The sequence below is a fragment of the Arvicola amphibius genome, chromosome 12, assembly GCF_903992535.2.
Source record: "Arvicola amphibius chromosome 12, mArvAmp1.2, whole genome shotgun sequence".
Classification (NCBI taxonomy): Eukaryota; Metazoa; Chordata; class Mammalia; order Rodentia; family Cricetidae; genus Arvicola; species Arvicola amphibius.
In genome coordinates this window covers 121360871-121384341 of record NC_052058.2, presented here as the reverse complement: position 1 = coordinate 121384341, position 23471 = coordinate 121360871, and the positions used below count along the sequence as shown (strand labels likewise).

At 46.9% G+C, this 23471-nt stretch overlaps 1 protein-coding gene across 1 annotated transcript; it reads right to left on the bottom strand.

Moving 5' to 3' along the window:
• Positions 1-1365: 1365 nt before the first annotated feature.
• On the bottom strand, positions 1366-23390 carry Tsks (testis specific serine kinase substrate). The gene is given in 18 exon segments (XM_038314229.1): positions 1366-1608; positions 2567-2590; positions 2592-2703; positions 4646-4819; positions 5219-5226; positions 5228-5374; positions 5377-5419; positions 6203-6278; positions 6281-6392; positions 6395-6436; positions 6438-6491; positions 7067-7150; positions 8093-8158; positions 8160-8177; positions 8375-8434; positions 8436-8470; positions 22697-22920; positions 23221-23390. Coding segments are annotated over 18 exon segments (1611 nt in total). The 3' UTR covers positions 1366-1446.
• Between the last annotated feature and the right edge of the window lie 81 nt (positions 23391-23471).

The window sequence follows — 23471 nt, the reverse complement described above, 5'->3', positions numbered from 1 at the left end:
TGATCTTCCTGTGTCTGCCTCCAGAGGCTGGGGTGGCAGGTGTGTGTGTCACTGTGTCCCCCTATCAAGTCAGAGGTGGGCTAGCCTGAGCTACATAGCAGGCCCAGTCTCATACGGGGGAGGATGTCACACCTTTAGTCCCAGCACTCGAGTAGCAGAAGCAAGGGGATCTCTGAGTTTGAGGTGAGTTCCAGCACGGCCAGGGCTGTTACACAGAGAAACACTGTCTCAAAACAAAGCATAGTAACAGGGCTTTACATTTTTAAGATTTATTTATTTATTATGAATATAGTGTTCTGTCTGCATGCGTCTCTGCAGACCAGAAGAGGGCACCAGATCTCATTATAGAATGGTTGTAAGTCACCATGTGGTTGCTGGGAATTGAACTCAGGAACTCTGGAAGAGCAGCCAATGCTCTTTACCTCTGAGCCATCTCTCCAGCCCAGGACTTTACCAAACCCTCTGGGATTTGGTGGGTTATCATTTTATTAACCTCATTGCCAAATGGATGGAAGGGCTGGGCTGTCCTGGGACCTGAGAGACTGAGACCAGAGAAAAGTCCAGGGCCCTCTGCTGGGGTGATTGCCTCCGTCTCCTCCCTTCCCTTCCTCCTCCTCCTCCTCTCTCGTCGTTCCTGTTTTTGGTGACAGGTTTCTCTGTGTAGCCTTGGCTGTGCTGGGATTAAAGGCATGTGCCACCACCTCTCTCTTTTAAAATTTTTAAAAAATTTTATCTGTATCATCAGTGTTGTGTGTGTGTTACGTGCACTGTGTACTGGAAGTGCCAGCAGAGGCCAGCAGAGGGTGTCGGGTTCCCTGGAACTGGAGTTACAGATGGTTGTGAGCCACCAGGTGGGAGCTTGGACTTGAATTTGGGCTCTTTGCAAGAGCAGTAACTGCTCTTAGGCACTGAGCCTCCTCTCCAGCCCTGCTCTGTTCTCAGGTAACAGGCTGTCTTGGCATTTCCTCTGGAGACTAGTCAGCACTTGACAGGTGCGCTCCTGAACCTTGGTGGTCCCGATGACCCCAGAACTTCAAGCCAGCTCAGCAAGTGCTCTATGTTTCCAGCTGTATCCCCTTCTGTTTTGTTTTGAGAAAAGAATGTCACTACTGTGTAACTAGGCTGTCCCAGATCCCATGGCGTTGGGACTCAGCAGTCACACCTGACTACTTTTCAGTGCCAACTCAAGAGTCAGGATTCATGCCCAGCGTGAGAAGCCATTTATTGTTCAGAGCCTGGGCCCCCACCGTTTAGGGGGAGCCCCTCCAGTGCTTCCTCCCCCCACTGCCCCCGTGGACCCCTCAAGTGGCAGGTGGTTGAGCTGGGTCGTGGAGAGGAGCACATCTTCAAATGCATATAGTCCAAAGTGGCCACCTTCTCCCTGCAGTGACAGTCAGTGGGGGTCAGCCCTGGGAAGTGCCCAGTTGGGGGCTAGGGCAGGTGGCCTCACCCTCCTCCCATGCCCTCCACCTCAGTCCTCACTTCCGGCTTCATCTTGTCCGTCAGCAGTAGGTTCTTGGCCCGAACGGCTTCGTCTTGGGCCAGCCGAAGGGTTGAAGCTCAGGGGCCTCTGCCCTGACTTGTTTGGCCAGGCCTGTGCTCCAGCTCCTGGGGAGAGGAGTGTCGGCGGGCCGCTGGGCTTGCTGGACTGGGCTGGGGGTGGAGGGGGGAGCTGGGGTCGCGGAGGGGTAAGGGGTAGGGGTCCCATGGAGCCCACACAACCACCCAAATAACCCATCAGGCCTTGAGCTTGGGATAACCCTGGTATCCCACAATTTGCCTGTCTCCCCAACTGCAATCTCACGGGAAGCCTGTGAGTGTCATGGATGTTCTCAGTGCTCTGGCCTTGTGTCTCAGCAAGCTAAGTCACCACTCAGTACGGGGGCCCCTAATGCATAGGAACTGTCCCATGCTGTGCGTATCCCGGACTGCATGGTGCCCTTCCACATCCCATAATTCTTAAGTCCCTCTGTCACAAGAATGGTCCCTAGCACTATAGTGCTCCATATCCCACAGTTCACCATGCCCTGTGACTGTGGATTAGGGCTGCAGCTCTCATTACAATTCATATCCCATCATCCCCTTTAGGCCAGCATCCCATCGTGCACTGACCTCTGCATCTACGACACCATGGGCCATGACCTCATGCATCCCTACAACTACTCTCTCTATATCCCACAGGCCAACACGTGCTTGCTCTCTTATGTCCCACAATGCACCAGGCCTCAAGCTCTAACAGCCAGACAGTTGTGACTTGTGGAAGTGGGTCCCTCTGTGTCCAGGGACCCCTCCCCGAAGGGCCACAGAAGATCAAGCCCGTGATTCAGAGCTACAGAGTGGAGTTTGCTCCACATGCTGCCCCAGCCCAATGCATTAGTATGCTTCGGGCAGAGTCTGTCACTGCAGGCGCAGGCGGCAGAATGACTGGGCTGTAACTCAGCAGCTACCAAACTCTGTCCTGCCTGCAGTTCCTGCCACAGGACAGCAGGGCTCCTGAGCAGGGCTGCCCAACCCTGCTAAAAACACAAAAGTACTTGGGTCATGGCAACCCATGGGTTTCTGGTACCAGAATCTTCTTGTGTAGCCTCTGGCCAGCTGGGGCAAGCAGGAGCCAAGGCCTTTTGCTTCACCTCATCCACCAGCGGGGTCAGCGCACGTTCCAGAAGCTGCCGCAGGGACTCTGTGGACAACTGCTGCCCCTGGCTGTGGAGGGGGAGTCAGCCATGGGTGATGCTCTGGTTAGGCTGCATCAGCTCTTTGCTTTTCTTTTGTGTTTGTTGAGACAATGTCTTTTTTACATAGCGCTGGCTATCCCGGAACTCACTATAGAGACCCACCTAGCCTCGAACTCACAGATCTGCCTGCCTCCACCTCCCGAGTGCTGGGATTCAAGACGTGCTACCACTGCTTGGCTGGTGGTTCTTGCCTTTAAGCCTCAGTACTTGGGAGGCAGGAGGCAGGTGGATCTCTGCTTGAGGCCAGCCTGGTCACCAGAGAAACAAAAAGTCATAAAAGCACCAGTCTGGCCTTGTCTCTTTAGGCACCTTGCGTAAACCTGCCGGACGTCGGCAGTGCACACGTTACACGTGACTGGAAACACACTTCCTGCTCTCCACAGCACATGGAGGTCTCATTTTATGTGTGCATGCGTGGGGGGTCAAAAGTCAATGAGTGTCTTCCTCAATCGAGCTCCACCTTTATTTATTATTTTAATCTATGCATGTGTAGGTATGCGTATGTGCCGGGAGAGGCCAGTGGAACTGGATTCCTCCAGATAGAGTTACAGGTGATTTTGAGTGTTCTTTTTTTAAAAAAATATTTATTTATTTACTTATTATGTATACAATATTCTGTCTGTGTGTATGTCTGCAGGCCAGAAGAGGGCACCAGACCTCATTACAGAGTGGTTGTGAGCCACCATGTGGTTGCCGGAATTGAACTCAAAACCTTTGGAAGAGCAGGCATGCTCTTAAACCAGGAGCCATCTCTCCAGCCCAATTTTGGCTGTTCTTTGTGGGGTCCTCTGAAAGAGCAATGTGGGCTCTTAATCTTCTGAGTCATCTCTCCAGCCCCTTACTTTTAAGATTTTAGTTCTGTGTCTGTGTTGCCTGCATGCCCCATGTGTACAGACAGGGGCTAGAAGAGGGTGCTTGCTCTCCTGGAACTGGAGATGTTGGGAAGCCACCATGTGGGAGCTGGGAATGGAACCTGGGGTCCTCTGTAAGAGCAACCATTGCTCTTAACCCCTGGTCCATCTCTCCCAGCTCCTCCAGAGAATGTGGGCATGCGGGTGTGGAGGACAGAGGACAGCCAGCGTGGGTGGGTTTTCCCCCTTCCTCAGGGGCAGAGGTTTGGCTCAGAGCACACACTTTATCCCCTCAGTCACCTCATTGACCTCATTGTATTTTCGTTTCTGTCCTTTTTTAAAAATAGAATCTATCTATGTAGCCCTGGTTGGCCTGGAATTTGCTATGTATACAGGGCTGTATACATAGCAATCCACCTGTCTCTGAGTCCAAGTGCTGAGATTAAAGGCATGCATAGCCATATCCAGCCCTACCTATTCTTTTCTTTAAAAAAAAAAGATTTATTTGCTTATGTAAATAGTTGTTTTGTCTACATATAGGTTTGCACATCAGAAGAGGGCATCAGATTCCACAGGACTACAATTACAGACGGTTGTGACCTACCATCTGGGTGCTGGGAATTGAACTCAATTAAGAGCAGCCAATGTTCTTAATGACCTTCTAGCTCTCAACCTTATTTATTTGTTTTCTGCCTTATTTTTAAAGACAGGGTCTCTGATCCTGGAGTTCCTAGATTCAGCTCGACTGGCTGGTACAGGGATGCAAGGCAAACCCTTTCCTGACTGAGCTCTCTCTCCGTGTCCTTGCTATTAATGTTGCAGGTCACTGAGAGTCCACCATCATGACATGCTAACCTTCCCACAATGTGCTGGAAGTACACAGCGTCTCCATCAGTGCACACAATTTTTGCTTTCCACAAGAAGCAAATTCTTATCATGTGGGAAGGGTAGAAAGTTGTTCCCACAATGCAACAGAATTCTCACTCTGTTCTTCTCACAGAGATACATCTCACAATGGCAATGTCTGACCCATGATGAGGGCTTTACCCCTCCCCGTACCTGGCACAGCGGGCACAGAGTCCTTGGGTAGGCCGATCCAAGTTCAAGACGTGGTCAGCTCCCCTTCGGGAGTTCTGAAGTTGCCGCCCCAGCTCCTCCAGAATCGGCTTCACTGGTCCCAGAACCTCCAGTTCACTACTCAGTGAAGCCATAGACGCTGCTGATCTCTCCACCCTGAGACGGGGAGAGCAAGCAATGCCAATATTAGCCCAGATCCCGAGAGGCCCCCCTTGCCTGTCCTGCTACTCCAGTGGGGTCCTCCATCTCCACTAGGAATAGGAGCTAGGGCTTCTGCTAGGCAAAAACACTACTGCTGAATCACTCTCTCATTCCTTACTGGTGGATCACAAGCAGGGACTACCCCAAAGCCACGCCCTTAATCCATAGCAGGGGTATTTTAGGCAGGGGCTCTACCACTGAGCCACACTTCCAAACCCTCATTGGGGATTCTAGGCAGCTCTACCTCTTGGTATGGGTCACTTAGCCCCAGCAGATTAGTCAATCCTTTTTCTTCAAGGATCTACCCTGAGGTTGAGACCCCAAGAACCCGCCAACACCTGCTGAGCCCCTTACATAGTGCAACAGCTCATCTGCCCGTCCTCGCAGCTCCTGCAAGCCCCGTGCAGACTGTGCCTGTTCCCGCTGTGCCCGTTCCCCACTGGCCCAGAAAGCCATCCAGATCCGACCACCTAGGCCACCCAGTAACCGCAGGGCTTCCTGCACTGCTCCCAGTCCTCCTGATGCCACCGGGCTGCCAGTGAGGACACCTCCCTCCTGTGGGAATCAGAGAGGGAGAAGAGATGGGTACAGATTTGACCAGGCATGCCTGCCCCCACCGACTTCACCCCAACAGATTCCTCTCTTTCTTCTTTCTCTCTCTCTCTCTCTCTCATCTCTCTCCTCTATCTCTCTCTCTCTCCTACTCTCTCCTCTCTCTCTCTCTCCTTCCTTCCTTCCTTCCTTCCTCCTATCTTCCTTTTCTTTCTTTCTTTTTTTTTTTAGATGGGGGTTTCTCCAAAGCCCTTAGTTGTTCTAGAACTTGCTTTGTAAATCAGGTTGACCTTGCAATCATAGAGACCCCCCTGCTCTGCCTCCCAAGTGCTGGGACTTTTTTTATTCTTTTTGAGGCATGGTCCTCTCTGTGCAGTCCTGGTTGTTCTGAACTCTATGTAGACCAGGCCGGCATGGAACTCACAGAGAATCCTCCAGCCTCTTCCTCCCAGTGCTGGGGACTAAAGGTGTGCCCATCTTTTTTCTTTTCTATGTGTGTGCTAGGTTAGCCCTGTATCACTGATTGCCACCACCACAAATCCTCTTCTAGGTTCTGGCTGCTGTCCCCACTCTCCTATCTCCTCTAAGCCCCACCCACTTCAGCCTCCAAGTCCCTCCCATATCAGCTTTTCCATCCTCCGCCCTCACCTAACCGCAACCCCTCCAACCCCTCCGATCCACGTCGTCCCTCCCGCTCTCATCCAACCCCAGTCTCCACGCTCCATGGAGGTCCCGCCCTTTGTTTAACCTGAGGCCTGGTCCACCCACCTCCTTCGTCCCGCCCACCTCAGCTCCTCCAGGCCGGTGGACAACCTTCTGCACTGCTGCTCTGTCAGAGAATGTCCCTCCGCTGCCCGGAGTGCATGCCCCAGCTACTAGAGGTCAGGCCTCGCGGCCGCGGGGGTTCCTCGGGGCTGCCGGGCGGGCCGGAGCACCCCTGACTGGGAGTGGCAGAGCTCAGGCCACGCCGGGAAGAGGGCCGGCCTCCAGCTTTTGCTCCAACTCCTGCAGCTCGGCTTCTTTGCCTCCGCGGCGTCTCATCCTGCAGTTGCTGCTGGAGGTATCTTAGCTTCTCCTGGGCAGGGGGAGGACACTGAGTCTGGGTGTCCGGCACCTTGTCACCCTTAGTCACCTGTACCCCAGGGATCCGCAAGACTGCAAGTAGTGTGGGATGAGGAAACTGGGAAGCATGCTTTGCCGGCTAACACGGCCTCATTGCTGTTGTTAGGGGGAGATACCGTTTACTTCCAAACCCCTCTAGCTGTTTCTAAGACTGCAACCAGCCTACCCCCATCTCCTGCTCTAACCTGTCAAAAAATCAGCCCTTAGAGACCACGACAGGCTTTATGTTGACAGTAATCTGGCAGGTCTTCATCCTAGATCCCATCCCACCAGGGGGCTTCGAGCTCCACGCTTATATGTCAACTTCCTGAGGCTCCACTCTGCTCCCTCCCACCAACCCTTTTTGGCTCTTCCTGTGGGACCTCCAGTCCACCTCCAAGCTCCACAATCAGGTCCAACTCGCCTCAGCTCCGGCAGCCTCTGGACGCTCTGCACTCCTGTCCCTGCCTCCACAGCTCCACTAACCCCTATCCCTAGGCTCCACCCAAACTTTTTCCTACTTGGGACCCCTCCCACACACCCTCTTACCTCCAGCAAGGCAGAGTTCTGCTTCAGACGTTAGGTTTTGATTTCAGCATTTCCACGGAGCGGGTCAACCTTGCGGCAGTTCTCCTGGGTCAGTGACATCAGGGCGGGGGCCCTACCTTCCCATTCCGGTTTTCTGCCCCCCACCGTCCAGCCTCGCTGTTTGCATAGCACCCGCCCCGAGTGGTATGTAACTCCTTCCCAGCCAGGCTTCCTCCCTAGCCATAAGGCGTGCCAGTACTAACCAGGAATTCCCGTCCTGTGCCAACACTTCCACCATCCCACTACTCCTGCGCTCCTTTTCTCTTAAATTTTAAGATTTAGAAGATTTTTTTAAAAAAATATTTCTTGAGCGGGGCAATAGTGGTGTATGTCTTTAATCCCAGCACTCTGGAAGAAGAGGCAGGTGAATCTCTAAGTTCGAGGCCAGCCTGGTCTACAGAGTGTGTTCCAGGGACAGCTAGGGTTACACATAACAAGACAGAAATGAGGAGGAGGAGGAGGGAGGAGGAGGAGGCGGAGGAGGAGGAGAGGAGGAGAAAGGAAGAGGAAGAAGAAGAAGAAGAAGAAGGAGCAAGAAGAAGACGAAGAAGACGAAGAAGAAGAAGAAGAAGAAGAGGAGGAGGAGGAGGACGGGGGGAGAAGGAGGAGGAGGAGGAAGCCAGAAGAAATTCTTGTGTTCTTATGTGTATGCGTGTTTTGTCTTCATGTATGTATGTGCATATGTAGTGTTCAACATACATGCAGTGCCCATGGAAACTAAAAGAGCCATGAGAGGATCTCACTTACCCCTGGCCTCCAAGTCCTTATGTAGCTGAAATGAGTCTTGACCCTCCTGAGTCCAGGAGCCCAGCTTCCAAATGCGGTTCATAGGTGTGTTCTACCGCATTCAGCTTAACGGCAAACCGGGATTGAACCCGGGCCTTCCTGCATGCTAGGCGAGGGCTCTACCGCCCGAGCCACACCCCAAGCCCTCGGGCTCCCTCCCTCCTCTCTTTTCCCCAGCCCAATCCTCCCCCAGCAGCTCACCTTCAACTGACTGCAGTAACCCTCCAACTCTTCTGCCTCCTGCCGCCGCCTTTCCAGATTCTCACCTGAGCACAGAGCACTCACTCTTGACCATGGAAGGGAGGCAGTGGGGGGAAGCTTATAGCCGGAACAGGGGCTTATCCTCCTCGGGGTTGGGCATGCGCTACGGGGAAAGAAGGCTCCAGAGCGAGAATTTAGCACTGGAGGAAGAGGCCACACAAGGGGGTGCAGGGGTGGGGGGGGGGGGGGGGTGGGGCACAGGGATTCTCCACAGCCTCACACCTGCAGGGTCTGAATGTGCTGATTAACCCTTGTAGTCTTTTCCTTCAAGCTGGTGATGGAGGTCTTTGGCACGCACCAATCCACTGTTGACCCCCACTCTGGAAAGAGTGGGAGGCATGTGTAGTCCAATACTGAGAAGACAGCTTGGTCTTGCTCTGGAGGGTGTGTGGCTTTGGATAAAGGATGGCACCCTTGGGCTTGGTTTCCTTGTGTGGGAAAGCCAGAGGCCCACTGGTATTCTTCTGACCATGCTCTGGGAAAGTACAACAGGAAGACAGTTCAAAAACCTTGAGGCAAATGCCTGAATCTCCCTGTTGGGGATGGGGTATAAGTCAGTGGGTAGAGCCTCTGCTAGAACCCCCCAGTGAGGGTGTGGCTCAGTGGTAGAGCCCCTGCCTAGAATCCCCCAGTGAGGGGCTGAGGTGTGGCTCAGTGGTAGAGTTCTTGCCCATCATGCACAAGATCCTAGGTTCCAGCCACAAATATGTACCCATAAAAACCCTCCTCCTTTCTCTCTCTTCGCTCTCTGGAGTAAAATCAACAACATCTGGATTATCACATAGACACTGAGATTCTGTTTTCCCCAGTGTGCGTCTTCAGCCTTCTCAGCACCTCTATCAACATGCTTCATTCTTTTCTTGTTTCTTTTTGAGACAGGGGTCTCACTATGGAGCTCTGGCTGTCTGGAGATGTCCCTGCCCTCAGCTTCCTATTTATTGGAATAATTGGCAAGAGCACTGTGCCCAGCTGTCTCCACTTGAAGATAGTCTCAGCCAGGCAGGGATGGCTCACACATTTAATCCCAGTTCTCGGGAGGCAGGTATATCTCTGAGTTTGAAGCCAACCTGTTCTAGAGAGTTCCAGGGAAGTCAGAACCGTTACATAGAGAAACCCTGTCTGAAAAATAAATAAATAATAAATAAACAAAACCAAAGATTATCAGCAAAATGGCTGAGGATGAATTCTAAAATTCCACACTTCCATAAGCAGACTAACAAAGCAGAAACACTCTGAGACGCTCTCCAGCCCTCTAGAAACTGAGGATACAGTGGGCCAGGTAGGGCTGTACACATCTGTTATCCTGGCACTTGGGAGGTGATGCCCTGGGGAATGCTGGCTGCCATGTCAACAACATTTACCTATGGAGAAGAAGGCCATGTGACCAGGAGGGGAGCCTAGGTCTCTAGCCAAAGATCAGAAAGGAGTGAAGCACCCACAGGGTGCAATGTCTTGGTAGGGCATCTTCCAACCCTAGTCCAAACCATCAGATGAACACAGCCGTAAGCACAATGCTGACTCCCTCCCGTCAGAGGACCTTAGTACGGTGTTTTTATTCTTTGTTTTTTTTTGTCGGGGGGGAGGGCACATCACTCAGCTCACAAATAAATCACACATGGAGGCTTATTCTGTTATGAATGCCCAGCCTTATCTTGGCTTGTTTCTTGCCAGTTTTTCTTATCTTAAATTATCCTGACTACCTTTTGCCTCTGGGCCTTTATCTTTCTTAATTCTATATATCTTACGTTCCTTCTTACTCTGCAGCTGACTGGGTGACTGGGTCCCTGATGTCCCCCTCTTGTTCTCCTAGTTCTCTCTCTTCCCAGATTCCTCCTATTTATACTCTGCCTGCTAACCCCACCTGAAGTAGGATTCCTCTTGGTATGCTGTGAATACCATTGGTTAATAAAGAATCTGTTTCAGCCAGTGGCTTAGCAGAACAGAGCAAGGTGGGGAAAACTACACTGAATACTGGGAAAAAGAAGGCAGAGTCAGGAGAAGCCACGTAGCTGTAGACAGATACCAGAACTTTACCCAGTAAGTAAGCCACAGCCTTGTGGCAATACACAGATTAATAGAAATGGGTTAAATTAAGATGTAAGAGTTAGTCAATAAGAAGCTAGAGCTAATGGGCCAAGCAGTGTTTTAATTAATTAATACAGTTTCTGTGTGGTTATTTTGAAAGTCTGGGTAGCTGGGAACACACAAGTGGTGTCCTACAACAAACTGGTGCCAACGTGGCCAACTGCAATCCACTTACAACCCAAGAGGTCTTTGAGAGGAATTCTAGACACTGAAGACCAAGGCTTAGCTGCATTGTTTTATTTTCAGATGGGCTCTGCTTGCTGGCGGCATGCTGCAGCTCTTAGGAGAGGTTTTCCTGATTCAGCAGTAACAGAAGAAAAAACCCAACCAACCAAACAAACAAACAAAAAACCGTGTGGTTTCTAAACAGCAGCTTTCTAGGCCGTGCTGCCAGCACTAACTCTGGCTCTTTCAGGAGGCCAAGCACCTGAGTATGGTTTGTAAGCAGTGGGTTACAATCTGCTTAACGGCGCGACATAGACCCGCTGCATACCTAGAACTGGGACAGTGTGCTTGGCTCTCAGAGGCATGTCAGAATGGGCAGAGACAAAAGACAAAGCAGCCTTAGTACTAGCCGAGCCATTTAACATTTTAAGAAGTAATTCTGGTCATAAAAGGATTACAGATGTACAATAAAAATAAATTCAGATGAAAAAGACCTCTAAATGGGTCACAGTGTTGGATAAATGTATGAAGGCTTGGGAGAGAGAAGAAAGAGTATAGAGAGTTATAAAAAGAGGTAAATTGAAGCCGGGCGGTGGTGGCGCACTTCTTTAATCCCAGCACTCTGGAGGCAGAGGCAGGCAGATCTCTGTGAGTTCAAGGCCAGCCTGGTCTACAAGAGCTAGTTCCAGGACAGGCTCCAAAGCTACAGAGAAACCCTGTCTTGAAAAAAAATTCAAAAAGAGAGGTAAATTGTTTAAAAAAAAATAAAGCAAAGTCTTTAAAGAGACAGAGTAAATCTGCAGAAAAAGATTTAAGAAAACAAGTCATGTAAAGATGGAAAATACACAGAGTTTGGATTATGTATATTATTGTGTGTGTGTTTTATTTTTTTGACTGTGAATGAGCTAAGTACAGAGAGACATTTCATTGTAGAGACTATTAAACTAAACCAGCATATATACTCTAAAGGTATCTTGGTTTCAAAATTTGGGTCTCAGGAAAAGAGGTTCTTTTTTTGTTTCCACAGAGGATAAGAACCTATGGATTTCTTCCAGACTAATGTGGTTTGATAGACTAAGAGCCCCCAAAAGGTTGCTGTGAATACCCCCAAAGATTACTTTGCCCAACAAAAAACAGGAAGCAGTTTGGAAAGAACTATGCCCAAATTCCTAAATATGGTTTATAAATGTTTACCTTTAAAGGGGGATATGCTATAGAGATTTGCATTGGTAAAGATCTTGGTTAATTGATACAAATTTAAGGTCGTTTGTTATATGTATATTTTTGCTCTTGATTAAGGTATTGTGTTTGTGCAGCTCAGATAAAAATGTAATGTATAGCCAGGCGGTGGTGGCGCACGCCTTTAATCCCAGCACTCAGGAGGCAGAGGCAGGCAGATCTCTGTGAGTTTGAGGCCAGCCTGGTCTATAAGAGCTAGTTCCAGTACCAGCTCCAAAAACTACAGAGAAACCCTGTCTCAAAAAACTAAAACAAAAATGTAATGTATAATTAAGAAATATAGGTTAATAGATAATCATTTTTATAACAGTCAAGCTTGTAATCATGTTAGATTTTCTAGGTGTACAGAAATGTATTTCAGATGGATAGGCATTCTTTAAGTCTTTCAAACACTATAGAATATGGCATTTAAAATATTTAAGAACTTAGGACTTTTCATGGCAGTGAGACACATCTGCTTCTGGCAGCTCCAATAAATTCAAGAGGAAAATGGGCACTGAAGAGGCTCCTTATGGAGTTTGCTAGTCATTTGGGCAAGAAACTGCTCTTGCCTGGACTGCTTGATGTTTGCTGTATGAACTGGACATGCAGGACCCACAGAAGAATGACTGTGAACTTGCCTAAAGGTGAGACGATCTTTCGGGGTTCCTGCTTCATGAAAGAGTCTGCCAGACATTCTGCAGGACACAGAAAAAATTGACTGACAAACTGCCAGTATAGGTGGAACTCTCTTTGAAATTTCTTGCTTCATGGAAAAATCTCCTAGATACTATGGGCCTGTGGGCTGAAGACAGATGTCCCAATGGTACAGAAGAACTTTGGGTGACTGTCCAGGCAGCGAGATGTCTCTGTCAATTCTAGAGTTTTGGAAATTACTTACAATGTACTTACTGTTAACTTAAGTAATGTTATATCCTTCTGGAGTCTTTGACGGAGTTGAAGAATATTTTGTTATAATTATAGTTTTCTTTAGTTATGATAAAAGATAAAGTAGACATAAATGTTGTAGCTAATTCTTGACACCTGTCTTGTTATATGTAATTTTACTATGTTAAAGTTATTTAAACAGAAAAGGGGAGGTTATTGGGATTCCCCTCTGTATGCTTTGAATACCATTGGTTAATAAAGAATCTATTTTGAACAGTGGCTTAGCAGAACAAAGCTAGGTGGGGAAACTAAACTGAATGCTGGGAGAAAGAAGGCAGAGGTCAGGAAAAGCCATGTAGCTCTGCTGGAGACAGATGCAGGAACTTTACCTGGTAAGAGCCACAGCCTTGTGGCGATACACAGATTAATAGAAATAGGTTAAATTAAGATGTAACAGTTAGTCAATAACAAGCTAGAGCTAATGGGCCAAGCAGTGTTTTAATTAATTAATACAGTTTCTGTGTGGTTATTTCAAGAGTCTGGGAAGCTGGGAACACACAAGCAACCTCCTACAACAACTGCCTATCCTTGTTCTTTCTCCCCATTGAGTCATTCAACTCCCCTTTTTAAAATTTATTTATTTATTATGTATACAGTGTTCTGCCTGCATGTATGCCTGGCCAGAAGAGGGTGTCAGATCTCATCATCAATGGTTGTGAGCCACCATGTGGTTGCTGGGAATTGAACTCAGAACATCTGGAAGAGCAGCCAGTGCTCTTAACCACTGAGCCATCTCTCCAGCCCCCAAGTCATTCAACTCTTTATTAAGACCATCAGGCACAGTAACACAGCTTGACAGAGTTAAACATGCAGTGTCAACAAAATCCACACACCTGAAAATAATATTCCCCAACAGAGGACACAGTCCTCACAGAAAAGTTGACTGCACCCTACACCCCTTGATGTAATGTCTACTGTTGTGAGATATTGATTACAATGTGTAAAGATAGGCCGCTATGATTTTAGCTTATTAAAAAGCTAAATGGCCAATGGCTAGACAGGAAGTATAGGCGGGACTTCCTTACAGAAAGAACTCTAGAAAGAAGAAAGGCAGAGTTGTCAGCAGAGGAAGCAGCAAATTCAGGCAGAGAGATGAAAACCACGAGCCACGGGGCAGCATGTACATTAATGGAGATGGGCTAATTTAAGCTATAATAACTGTTAGAAACAAGTCTAAGCTAAGGCCGAGCTTTCATAATTAATACTATTTGGGAGCTGGTGGAGGGACAGAGAAAAACTCATTATATATGGTGTCAAATAGCCAAACATCAAGCCTAAGAAAGCTAAGAAAAATTTGGGGGGGCTCGAGAGATGGCTCAGAGGTTGAGCACTGGCTGTTCTTCCAGAGGTCCTGAGTTCAATTCCCAGCAACCATATGGTGGCTCACAACTATCTATGAGATCTGGTGCCATCTTCTGGTGTGCAGGCATACATGCAGGCAGAACATTATAAAGAATTCTTTTAAAAAACTTTTTGACAAGGAGTCAGATGTCCTACAGTCTCTCAGGGTGGGCCAGTGCTTGACATAAAAAGACATTGCTACTGGCAGCTGCCCAGGCTATGCACCCAGCACAATAGGTCTGTGCCATGCACTAAGCCAAACAACATGGCAACTAATATAGCAGTTTAAGATTTCTTTCATGGGGTCACAGAAGCCAGGTTCAGACATAGAAAACCTCTAAAAATGGACAGTATGTTTTAAAAATGTACTAAGAGTGAGTACACGCCATGTTCATCTTTCTGGGTCTGGGTTGCCTCACTCGGGATGGTTTTTTCTAGTTCTGTCCATTTGCATGCAAACTTCAAAGTGTCATTGTGTTTTACCACTGAGTGGTACTCTGTAAATGTGCCACATTTTCTTCATCCATTCTTCGGTTGAAGGGCATCTAGGTTGTTTCCAGGTTCTGGCTATTACAAATAATGCTGCTACAAACATAGTTGAACAAATGTCCTTGTAGTATGATTGAGCATCCTTTGGGTATATGCCCAAGAGTGGTATTGCTGGGTCCTGAGGTAGACTGATCTCCAATTTTATGAGAAACTGCCATACTGATTATTGTATGTACTCACTCATAAGTGGATACTGGCTGTAAAGCAAAGGACAAGCAGCCCATAGTCCACAACCCCAGAGAAGCTAAGCAACAAGGAGAACCCTCAGAGAAACATATCTTCCCCCTGGGAAGGGGAAGTAGACAAGATCTCCTGAGAAAATTGGGAGCATGTGGGTGGAGGGAAAAGGGAAGGTGGAAGGGGAGGAGGAGGAGAGAAGGAGATGGGGGAGGAGAACTTGAGGGAACGGGATAGTCGAGATGGAGAAAGGACAGAAATGAGAACAAGGAAATATATATATATATATATATATATATATATATATATATATATATATATATTTGGTTTTTCGAGACAGGGTTTCTCTGCAGCTTTTTTAGAGCCTGTCCTGGAACTAGCTCTTGTAGACCAGGTTGGCCTTGAACTCACAGAGATCCGCCTGCGGAAAGAGATATTTTGATTGAAGAAGCCATTGTGGGGCTATCAAGAAACCTGGAACTAGAGAAATTCCCAGGAATACACAATGATGATCCCAGCTAAGACCCTAAGCAATAGAGGAGACTGGGCCCAACTGGCCTTGCCCTGTAGTCAGATTGATGACTATCTTAAATGCCACTATAGAACCTTCATCCAGCAACTGATGGAAACAGAGGCAGAGACCCACAGTGGAGCACTGGACTGAGCTCCCACAGTCCAGTCAAAGAGTGAGAGGAGTGAGAACATGAGCAAAGAGGTCAGGACCACGATGGGTCCACCCACTGAAACAGTCTACCTGAGCTAATGGGAGCTCACCAACTCCAGCTGGACAGGGAAGGTCCAAACTAGTCCCTCTGAATGTGGGTAACAGTTGCATGGCTGAGGCAGACTGTGGGGCCACTGGCAGTGGCACCAGGATTTATCACTACTGCTTGCACTGGCTTTTTGGAACCCATTGTCTTTGGATGAATACCTTGCTCAGGTATAGTAGGGAGGGCCTTGTTTCTTCCACAAAGCAATATGCCTTACCTTCTCTGAGGACTGGAAGAGGGTAGGGCGGGAGCAGCTGGAGGGAATGGGAGGAGGGGAGAACGTGGGAACTGGGGTTGGTATGTATGATGAAAAAAGATAGTTTGTTTTCTTTTTTTAAAAAAATAAAATTTAAAAATATAATTAAAAATGTACTTAGATGCTGAAGAGATAAAAAAATGGGTATTGATAGTCATAGAAAATAGTTTAAAAATAAAGTAAAGAGAGATTAGAGGCTGGGCCATGGTGGCTCACACCTTTAGTCCCACCACTCGGGAGGCAGAGGCAGGTGAATCTCTGTGAGTTTGAGGCCAGCCTAGTCTATAAGAGCTAGTTCCAGGGCTGGAGAGATGGCTTAGGGGTTAAGAGCACTGGCTGTTCTTCCAGAGGTCCTGAGTTCAATTCCCAACAACCACATGGTGGCTCACAACCATCTGTAATGAGATCTGGTGCCCTCTTCTGGCCTGCAGGTGTACATGCAGATAGAATACTGTGTGCATAATAAATAAATCTTTAAAAAAAAAAAAAAAGAGCTAGTTCCAGGACAGCTAGGACTGTTAGGGAAACCCTGTCTTGCAAAACAAAATGAAAAAAGAGAGATTAGAGTAATATAAAAATAAAAAAGCCACGTAAGGATGGGAAATACTCAGGACATCTGCATCCTGTATGGCATTGTGTTGACTTGGAATTTTTTGAATGCTGATGAGCAAATGTAGCTGCTGAGAGACTAGATTATGGAAGAGACTGCTGAATTAAACATCCTGTATACTTTAGAGAAGCCTTGGTTCCAGAATGGAAGTCAAAAGATGTATTGCTTCTGGGCAGTGGTGGTGCATGCGGTTAATCCCAGCACTTGGGATGTAGGCAGAAACAGGCGGATCTCTGTGAGTTCGAGGCTAGCCTGGTCTACAGAGCAAGTGAAGGACAGGCTCCAAAGCTACAGAGAGACCCTATCTTGAAACAAACAAACCAACAAAAAAAAAACCCATGTATTGCACTGTGGGAGAGGTTGGGTTTGTTTCCGCAGGAGATGAAAAGTTGGGATTAGATTTGACTCGGGGAGACTTCCTGAAAAGCTTTACAAACATAAACAAAAGGAACAATGGCAAAACTATGTGACAGGTCACTCATATTTTGACCTTTAACATGGGAACACCTCTGAAACAGAGACACAGTATATCTTGTTGGCTACGGGGTCCTCATGATTTATTACATACTGCCCTTTCATATGGCATGGGTAGAGACCTCTGTTAGTTTGCTTATGCAGTCCAAACAAACTTATAATGCTCACAAATGCCTCTTCCTGCTCAAACAAAAAATCATCTTTAATTGACTTGTGCACACCACACATTCCATGCTTTGTTACTGCATATATATATATATATATATATATATATATATATATATGTTACCTTTAAAAGTTTGTGTGTTTTCAGAAAAGAAGGACCAGACATCAGTAAAGACAAATAGCCCAGATGATCCAGCCTCTCAATGCCTCTGCTGCAGTTTCTTCAAAATTCTGAATCCAGAAAAGTTTCAAAGCTGCTAGCTGAGATGAGATGGGCCAGTCTCATGTGCTACTCCAGCCTGGACTTCAGATAAGCCCTGCATTTTCCCATTACAAGGAAACTGGACAAATGATACAGATATCTCTCCCAGGATTTGATCATTATGTCAATTTTTTCAGGGTCCCCTAGAGATACTGTCATCCCTAGACAACAGGAAACAGTCTAGAGAACATGATGCCCACATTTGCAAGAGGTGGGATGGATGGTTTTTGGTCATTTGATGGGTTGTGGATGCTTGTCATTGTTTAGGGGGGTTGGTTACAAGTTGTTATTGGTAATGGTCAGGAAAAAGGTGAACAAAGGAGATTAGATTTGGGGATCTTGTTCTGAAAAGCAAAAAGGGGGGATATAGGATAAAAGTGTAGATAATTGACTCTACTTTCAAAATTAAAAAAAAAAACTACTAGTCCCAAATGTTTTACATTGGTGTAGATTTTTATATATTGATACAAATTTAAGGTTATTTTGTTATACTGTACATATGTTTCTACTCTTGTTTAAGACACTGTACCTGTGCAGCTCATTTTAAAATATAATGTAAAGTTTTAGTCCTAAAAGCTATTTAGAATAATAAAGAAATGCAAGTTAGTACTTAGTCATCTATAACAAACTTGTGCCAGGCGGTGTGGTGGTGGTGCACACCTTTAATCCCAGCACTTGGGAGGCAGAGGCAAGTGGATCTCTGTGAGTTCAAGGCCAGCTTGGTCTATAGATTTAGTGCCATGACAGCCAGGGCTACACAGAGAAACTCTGTCTCGAAACAAACAAAAACAATCAAACTTGTAGTCATGTTACATATGGTTTCAAGGTTAAACAAAGATATATTTTTTAATAGATAGATGGTCCTCAAACACTTCAAAGACCTACAGAATATGCTATTTAAAATGTTTTAGTAACATAAGGCTTTTCATGACAGTGAGACATGTCTGATCCTGGCATGGCTCTAGCCAGGGCAGTGGTGGCGCTTGCCTTTAATCCCAGCACTCAGGAGGCAGAGGCAGGCAGATCTCTGAGTTCAAGGCCAGCCTGGTCTACAAGAGCTAGTTCCAGGATAGGCTCCAAAGCCACAGAGAAACCCTGTCTTGAAAAACCAAAGAAGAAAAAGAAGAAGAAGAAGGAGGAGGAGGAGGAGGAGAAGAAGAAGAAGAAGAAGAAGAAGAAGAAGAAGAAGAAGAAGAAGAAGAAGAAGAAGAAGAAGAAGGAGTTGGCTCTTGAGACAATACCCATGTTTTGCAGCCTGTGTGAGCCATGTCCTGCTCTCTCTCTAGTTCTATCTCTCCCATATGTCACAGTCCTGTCCTTTTTCCTTTCTCAGACTTTTTTCCAGCCCTTGTCTCTTTGCATATGCTGCTCCTCGTGGCTGCAATGTCTTTCCCTGTTTTTCTCCATGGGGAATACCTTATTTCAGCTTCAAGGTTCAGCCTGTGTCCACAGGTGCAAAACAATTGTCTATATTCTGTCAATTATACTTTAAATAAATGCTGATTGGCCAGTAGCCAGGCAGGAAGTATAGGCAGAAAATGTTCAATATCCTTAGTCATCAGAGAAATTCAAATCAAAACAACTGTGAGATTCCATCTTACACCTGTAAGAATGGCCAAGATAAAGAACACTGATGAAAACTTATGCTGGAGAGGTTGTGGGGATAAGGGAACACTCCTGCATTGCTGGTAGGAATGCAAGCTGGTACAGACCCTTTGAATGTCAGTGTGACTATTTCTCAGAAAATTAGGAAACAACCTTCCTCAAGACCCAGTAATACCACTTTTGGGAATATATCCAAAGGATGCTCAATCATGCCACAAGGACATGTGCTCAACTATGTTTATAGCAGCTTTGTTTGTTATAACCAGAGCCTGGAAACAACCTAAATGGCCCTCTACTGAAGAATGGATAAGGAAAATGTGGTATATTTACACAATGGAGTACTACACAGCAGAAAAAAATGATAGCTTGAATTTTGCAGGAAAATGGAGCTAGAAAACATTATTTTGAGTAAGGTAACCCAGACTCAGAAAGACAATTATCACATGTACTCACTCATAAGTGGTTTTTAAACATAAAGCAAAGAAAGCCAGCTTACAAACCACAATTCCAGGGAATTTAGACAGCAATAAGGACACTAAGAGAGACGTACATAGATCTAATCTACATGGGAAGTAGAAAAAGACAAGATCTCCTGAGTAAATTGGGAGCATAGGGACTTTGGGGGAGGGTTGAAAGGGGGAAGGGGAGAAGCCGGGAGGGAAGCAGAGAAAAATGTAGAGCTCAATAAAAATCAATAAAAAGGGAAAATTGGCTAGGATAATAGATTGGTTCGTGAGTTATTATTTATAGACAATTACATTGGTATAGAGTCTTGTATATCGATATAAAGTTAAATTATATTGAATATTGTATGCATGCATGCTTCTACCTCTGTTTAAAACATCTTTTATGTAGTGATATATATATATATATATATATATATATATTTACCATATTGCAGTATACATTTCTACCTCTGATCTAGATACTTATACATTATTTACATTTGGAGGTTATTATCCTCATTTATTGCACAGTTGTTTGTTGTTTTAGTCTTTAAGTTATATAGGTATTAAGAATTATAGTTCAATGATCATCTATGTTTGTCATACTTAGTTAGACTAATCAGGTTCTTTAGCTACATAGAGATTATATTCTGCATATATAGATAATCTTCAACCACTTCAAAGAGCTGTAGAAAATAACTTAGGGTTCTGTTGAAGTGAGACACAATTGCTCCTGGCAGCGCCAATCTATTCCCAAGAGAATGTTGAACACTGAAGACACTCCACTTGGAGCTTGTTTTCTTCTTGGAAAAACTGGCCTTTGGGCAAGGAACTGCCCATACCTCAACCACTGACAAAATACATAGTATCCAGAAATGGATAAGCAGTACTGTCAAATCTTGCCAAGACAGGGTAAGATGGTTTTGAAATTTTTCTTGCCTTTGAAAATAGTCTGTCAGTTATTCTAGGCCTTAGCCAAAGTTGGTTGCTTCAGTGTTGCAAGTGTGACTTTGGGTGATTGTCCAGGTAGCCAGTTGTCTCTGCGATTTGTTGCATGTTTTGGAAGTTGTTTGATTTGTTCTTCCTACTCACTCTGGTAACATTATCTCCCTTCTTGGATCTTCAGTAGAAGACTAGATAAGTGTAGTTACTTTTTTCTCATGACTTGGCCAAGTTATTTATTATACAAGACTTAAGCTTGTTAGAATAGGATATTTTGTTCTTATTGTATGTAATTTTCTATTAGGTTTAGAACTCTCTTATTTAAACAAAAGGAGGAGGTGCTGCAGGAAGGTAATTACCCGCCAACTGGGGCGTGGCCTCATAGACTATTTACCCAGATGCTTAAGCATGTCTGGCCCCTTCTCTCCTCCCCTCTGGTTCTTGTTTGCTGGTTCAGATTGTTTGGATCCCATCTCCATCCACAGGTCAAGCAGAGAATCCTGATTTGTAAGTTTTCCCCCTAAATAACTATCTCTCAGTTCTGAGCTAGTGTAGGGTTTCTTTTAAGTGTCTTATCTCTCCACCATCATTGCCATCTCTCTTTTTTTTTTTCTTCCGCCAGGCCTAAATTTTTCTATTTTTTACTCTCCCTCCCCAGAAGTCCTGCCTATACCTCCTCCCTTGCTATTGACCATTGACCATTCAGCTTTTTATTAGACTAACCAGGTACCTTAGGCAGGCAAGGTGAAACAGCAACACACCTTTCCATAGTTAAACAAATATTCCACAGCACGACGAAATGGCTTATTGGGTGAAGGCATTTGCTGCCAAGTCAGATGACCGAAGTCTGATCCACAGACCCTCTCAATAGAGGGGAGGTGTCACTCATATGTGCTGAAGCACATGTCTCCCATCCCACATAAAAACTAAATTAAAAAAAAAAAGAAGCTGGAAAAAAGGCTCAGCAGTTAAGAGCATTGGCTGCTTTTGCAGCAAACCCAGGCTCAGTTCCCAGAATCCACATAGAAACTCAAAATCATCTGGAACTCCAGTTTCAGGGAATCTGATACACTCCTCTGGCTTCCTTGGGCACCAAACATGTATATAGTGCTGTTACATACAGGTGGGAAGGACACTCATACACATAAAATAAAAATAAATCCCTTTTTAAAATTCTAGCACAGGCTGGGTAGCAGTGGCCCTTAACTTTAATCCCAGCAGTCAGGAGGCAGAGGCAGGCAGATCTCCATGAGTTCAAGGCCAGCCTGGTCTACAGAGTGAATCCCAGGACAGTTGGGGATACACAGAGGAGAAACCCTGTCTCCTAAAGCCAAAAACCAACCAAACAATCACCACAGTTAACTGCCTAGGCCTCTTTCTTTTCCTAGTCGAAAGCCTGTAGTTTTTCTCACCAGAAGCCCACGTCCAACCTTAGTGACTTTCTGGGTTTTTGTTTGTTTCTTCTTTTTTTTTTTCCTTTTCCTTATAGGTTATAATCTCATCCAAGTCCCCACCAGAACCAGTCTATAAGCTCAGTTATCCAAACGAGTGAAAGGCAGTGAGCTGGCTCTGTAAGGAAAGGCAGTGCCGCCAAGAACCTGAGTTCTGTCTTTGGTTCCGCTTGGTGTCAGGAGAGAACCCACTCCTCCAAGTTATCCTCTGACCTCCACTTTCGACACAAACCTTTGGAGCTCTAAGGAGAGCCACCAGTGGTGCATAAGGCTGATGCTGACACACACATCCCGGGCCTCTCCCTTGGTCCTGTTTCCCACTGAGCACCTCTCCTAAACGACCTGTTTCAAGTCTATATTTAAACATCTTTCATGACTGGTTTATAAGCCAAAATTCTTTTCTTCATGGAAGCCACAAACCCCAGTTGGGTCCCAGTACAGGTCCCTGCGAGTTGAAGGTAATGCCTCAGTCTGGGGGTGGTGTTGAGTCGAGTGGCAGTGGCAGGAGGACGCTGTGAGTTTGAGGCTAGCTTGGTCTACTTAGAGAGTTCCAGACCAAACCGGGCTATACAGTGAGATGTTGTTTCTAACACAATTTCAAAAACAAAAGTAAAGGCTCAAGCTGAGGGTGACAGCTTGGCCTTGTGTCTCTGTCCCCTACTCCTGACATCTCATCTTTGGCTTTCAGGGAAATATTTCCTGGAAGCGGGGAGTGTGGGCTCAGGCCTGTCGTCATCCCAGCTACTTGGAAGGACTGCAGGTTGGCTCGATTGGACTAAGGACTAAGACCTTTCTCAAAAGTAAAAGAGCTCAGGTGTGGCCCAGTGGTAGAGCCCTGCCCAGAATCCCCAGTAAGGGGCTGGAGTGTGGCTCAGTGTATCCTCAGTATTGCTTAGGACGAGACCCGTGCCTTGCGCTTGCTCTAGCCCTGAGCTCTACCCTCTCCCCAGAAGTCTCTTCCTGACACTATCATTGAGGCCTGTCTTCTGGCCCCAGTGACTAGAGCGTTTCACTCAAAACCAGATCAGCTCCCTGCTTGGATCTCCCTACCTCCATTGAGTAGACCCCGGCCCTCCCCACGTGAGCTGCTCACCAGAAGTTCTGTGATGTCAGGGTCCTCGGGAGCCCAGGGTGTTGTAGGGGAAGCAGGTGGCCCTGGCAGCGCCAGTGGACCACTGTCCTCTGTGGTGGAGTCTGTGCCTGACGAGTCGGGCTCCATAGCAGTCAGGTTGAGCAAGGACACGTTGGTGCAGGCTGAGGACCGCTTGAGGTTCAGGCACCAGTGGGACATCCGGGGCTCCACCCTGCAGGTGACCCAGGAGATGGTGGGGATGGGGTGCCGGAGGGAGAAGCGGGGCTTATGTCCACTGAGGCCACCGGACCCTCTGCTTCTGTCAGCTACCGTTGCCCTGCTGCCCGCTTTCACTTCCTGCTCAGTCCCCACTGCCTGTGTTCTTCCATCACTCTGCCCTCTCCTCCTGATGCCCCCTTCAGCCCACTGCCTTCCCGTCCCTCTTCCTTGCCCCTCCTTTCCCTCCACCCATGCTTTGCTGTAGGCAGCGCTGGGCAGTAGGCCTATCACCAACAGGGTGCAGGAAACCCACCCATGGAAGGACACGGCCTTCTTTTTCTTCGTGATCCCCTTGGTAGGGCTGGTCACTCCCCCTGGAGCCTCGGGGACCAGCTGGGCGCAGCTCTCGACCCCCGCAGGTGGGTCCCCCGCCTCATGGATTTCTTTGGATTGCCAGATTGTCTTCACCACCACGCTTGCCATGGCGCGGGGGGCCTGCTCCCAGGGGGAGACTCACCATCTACTGTGCCTGCCCCCCACTCCCGGCGCTCAGGATCCCCTAGC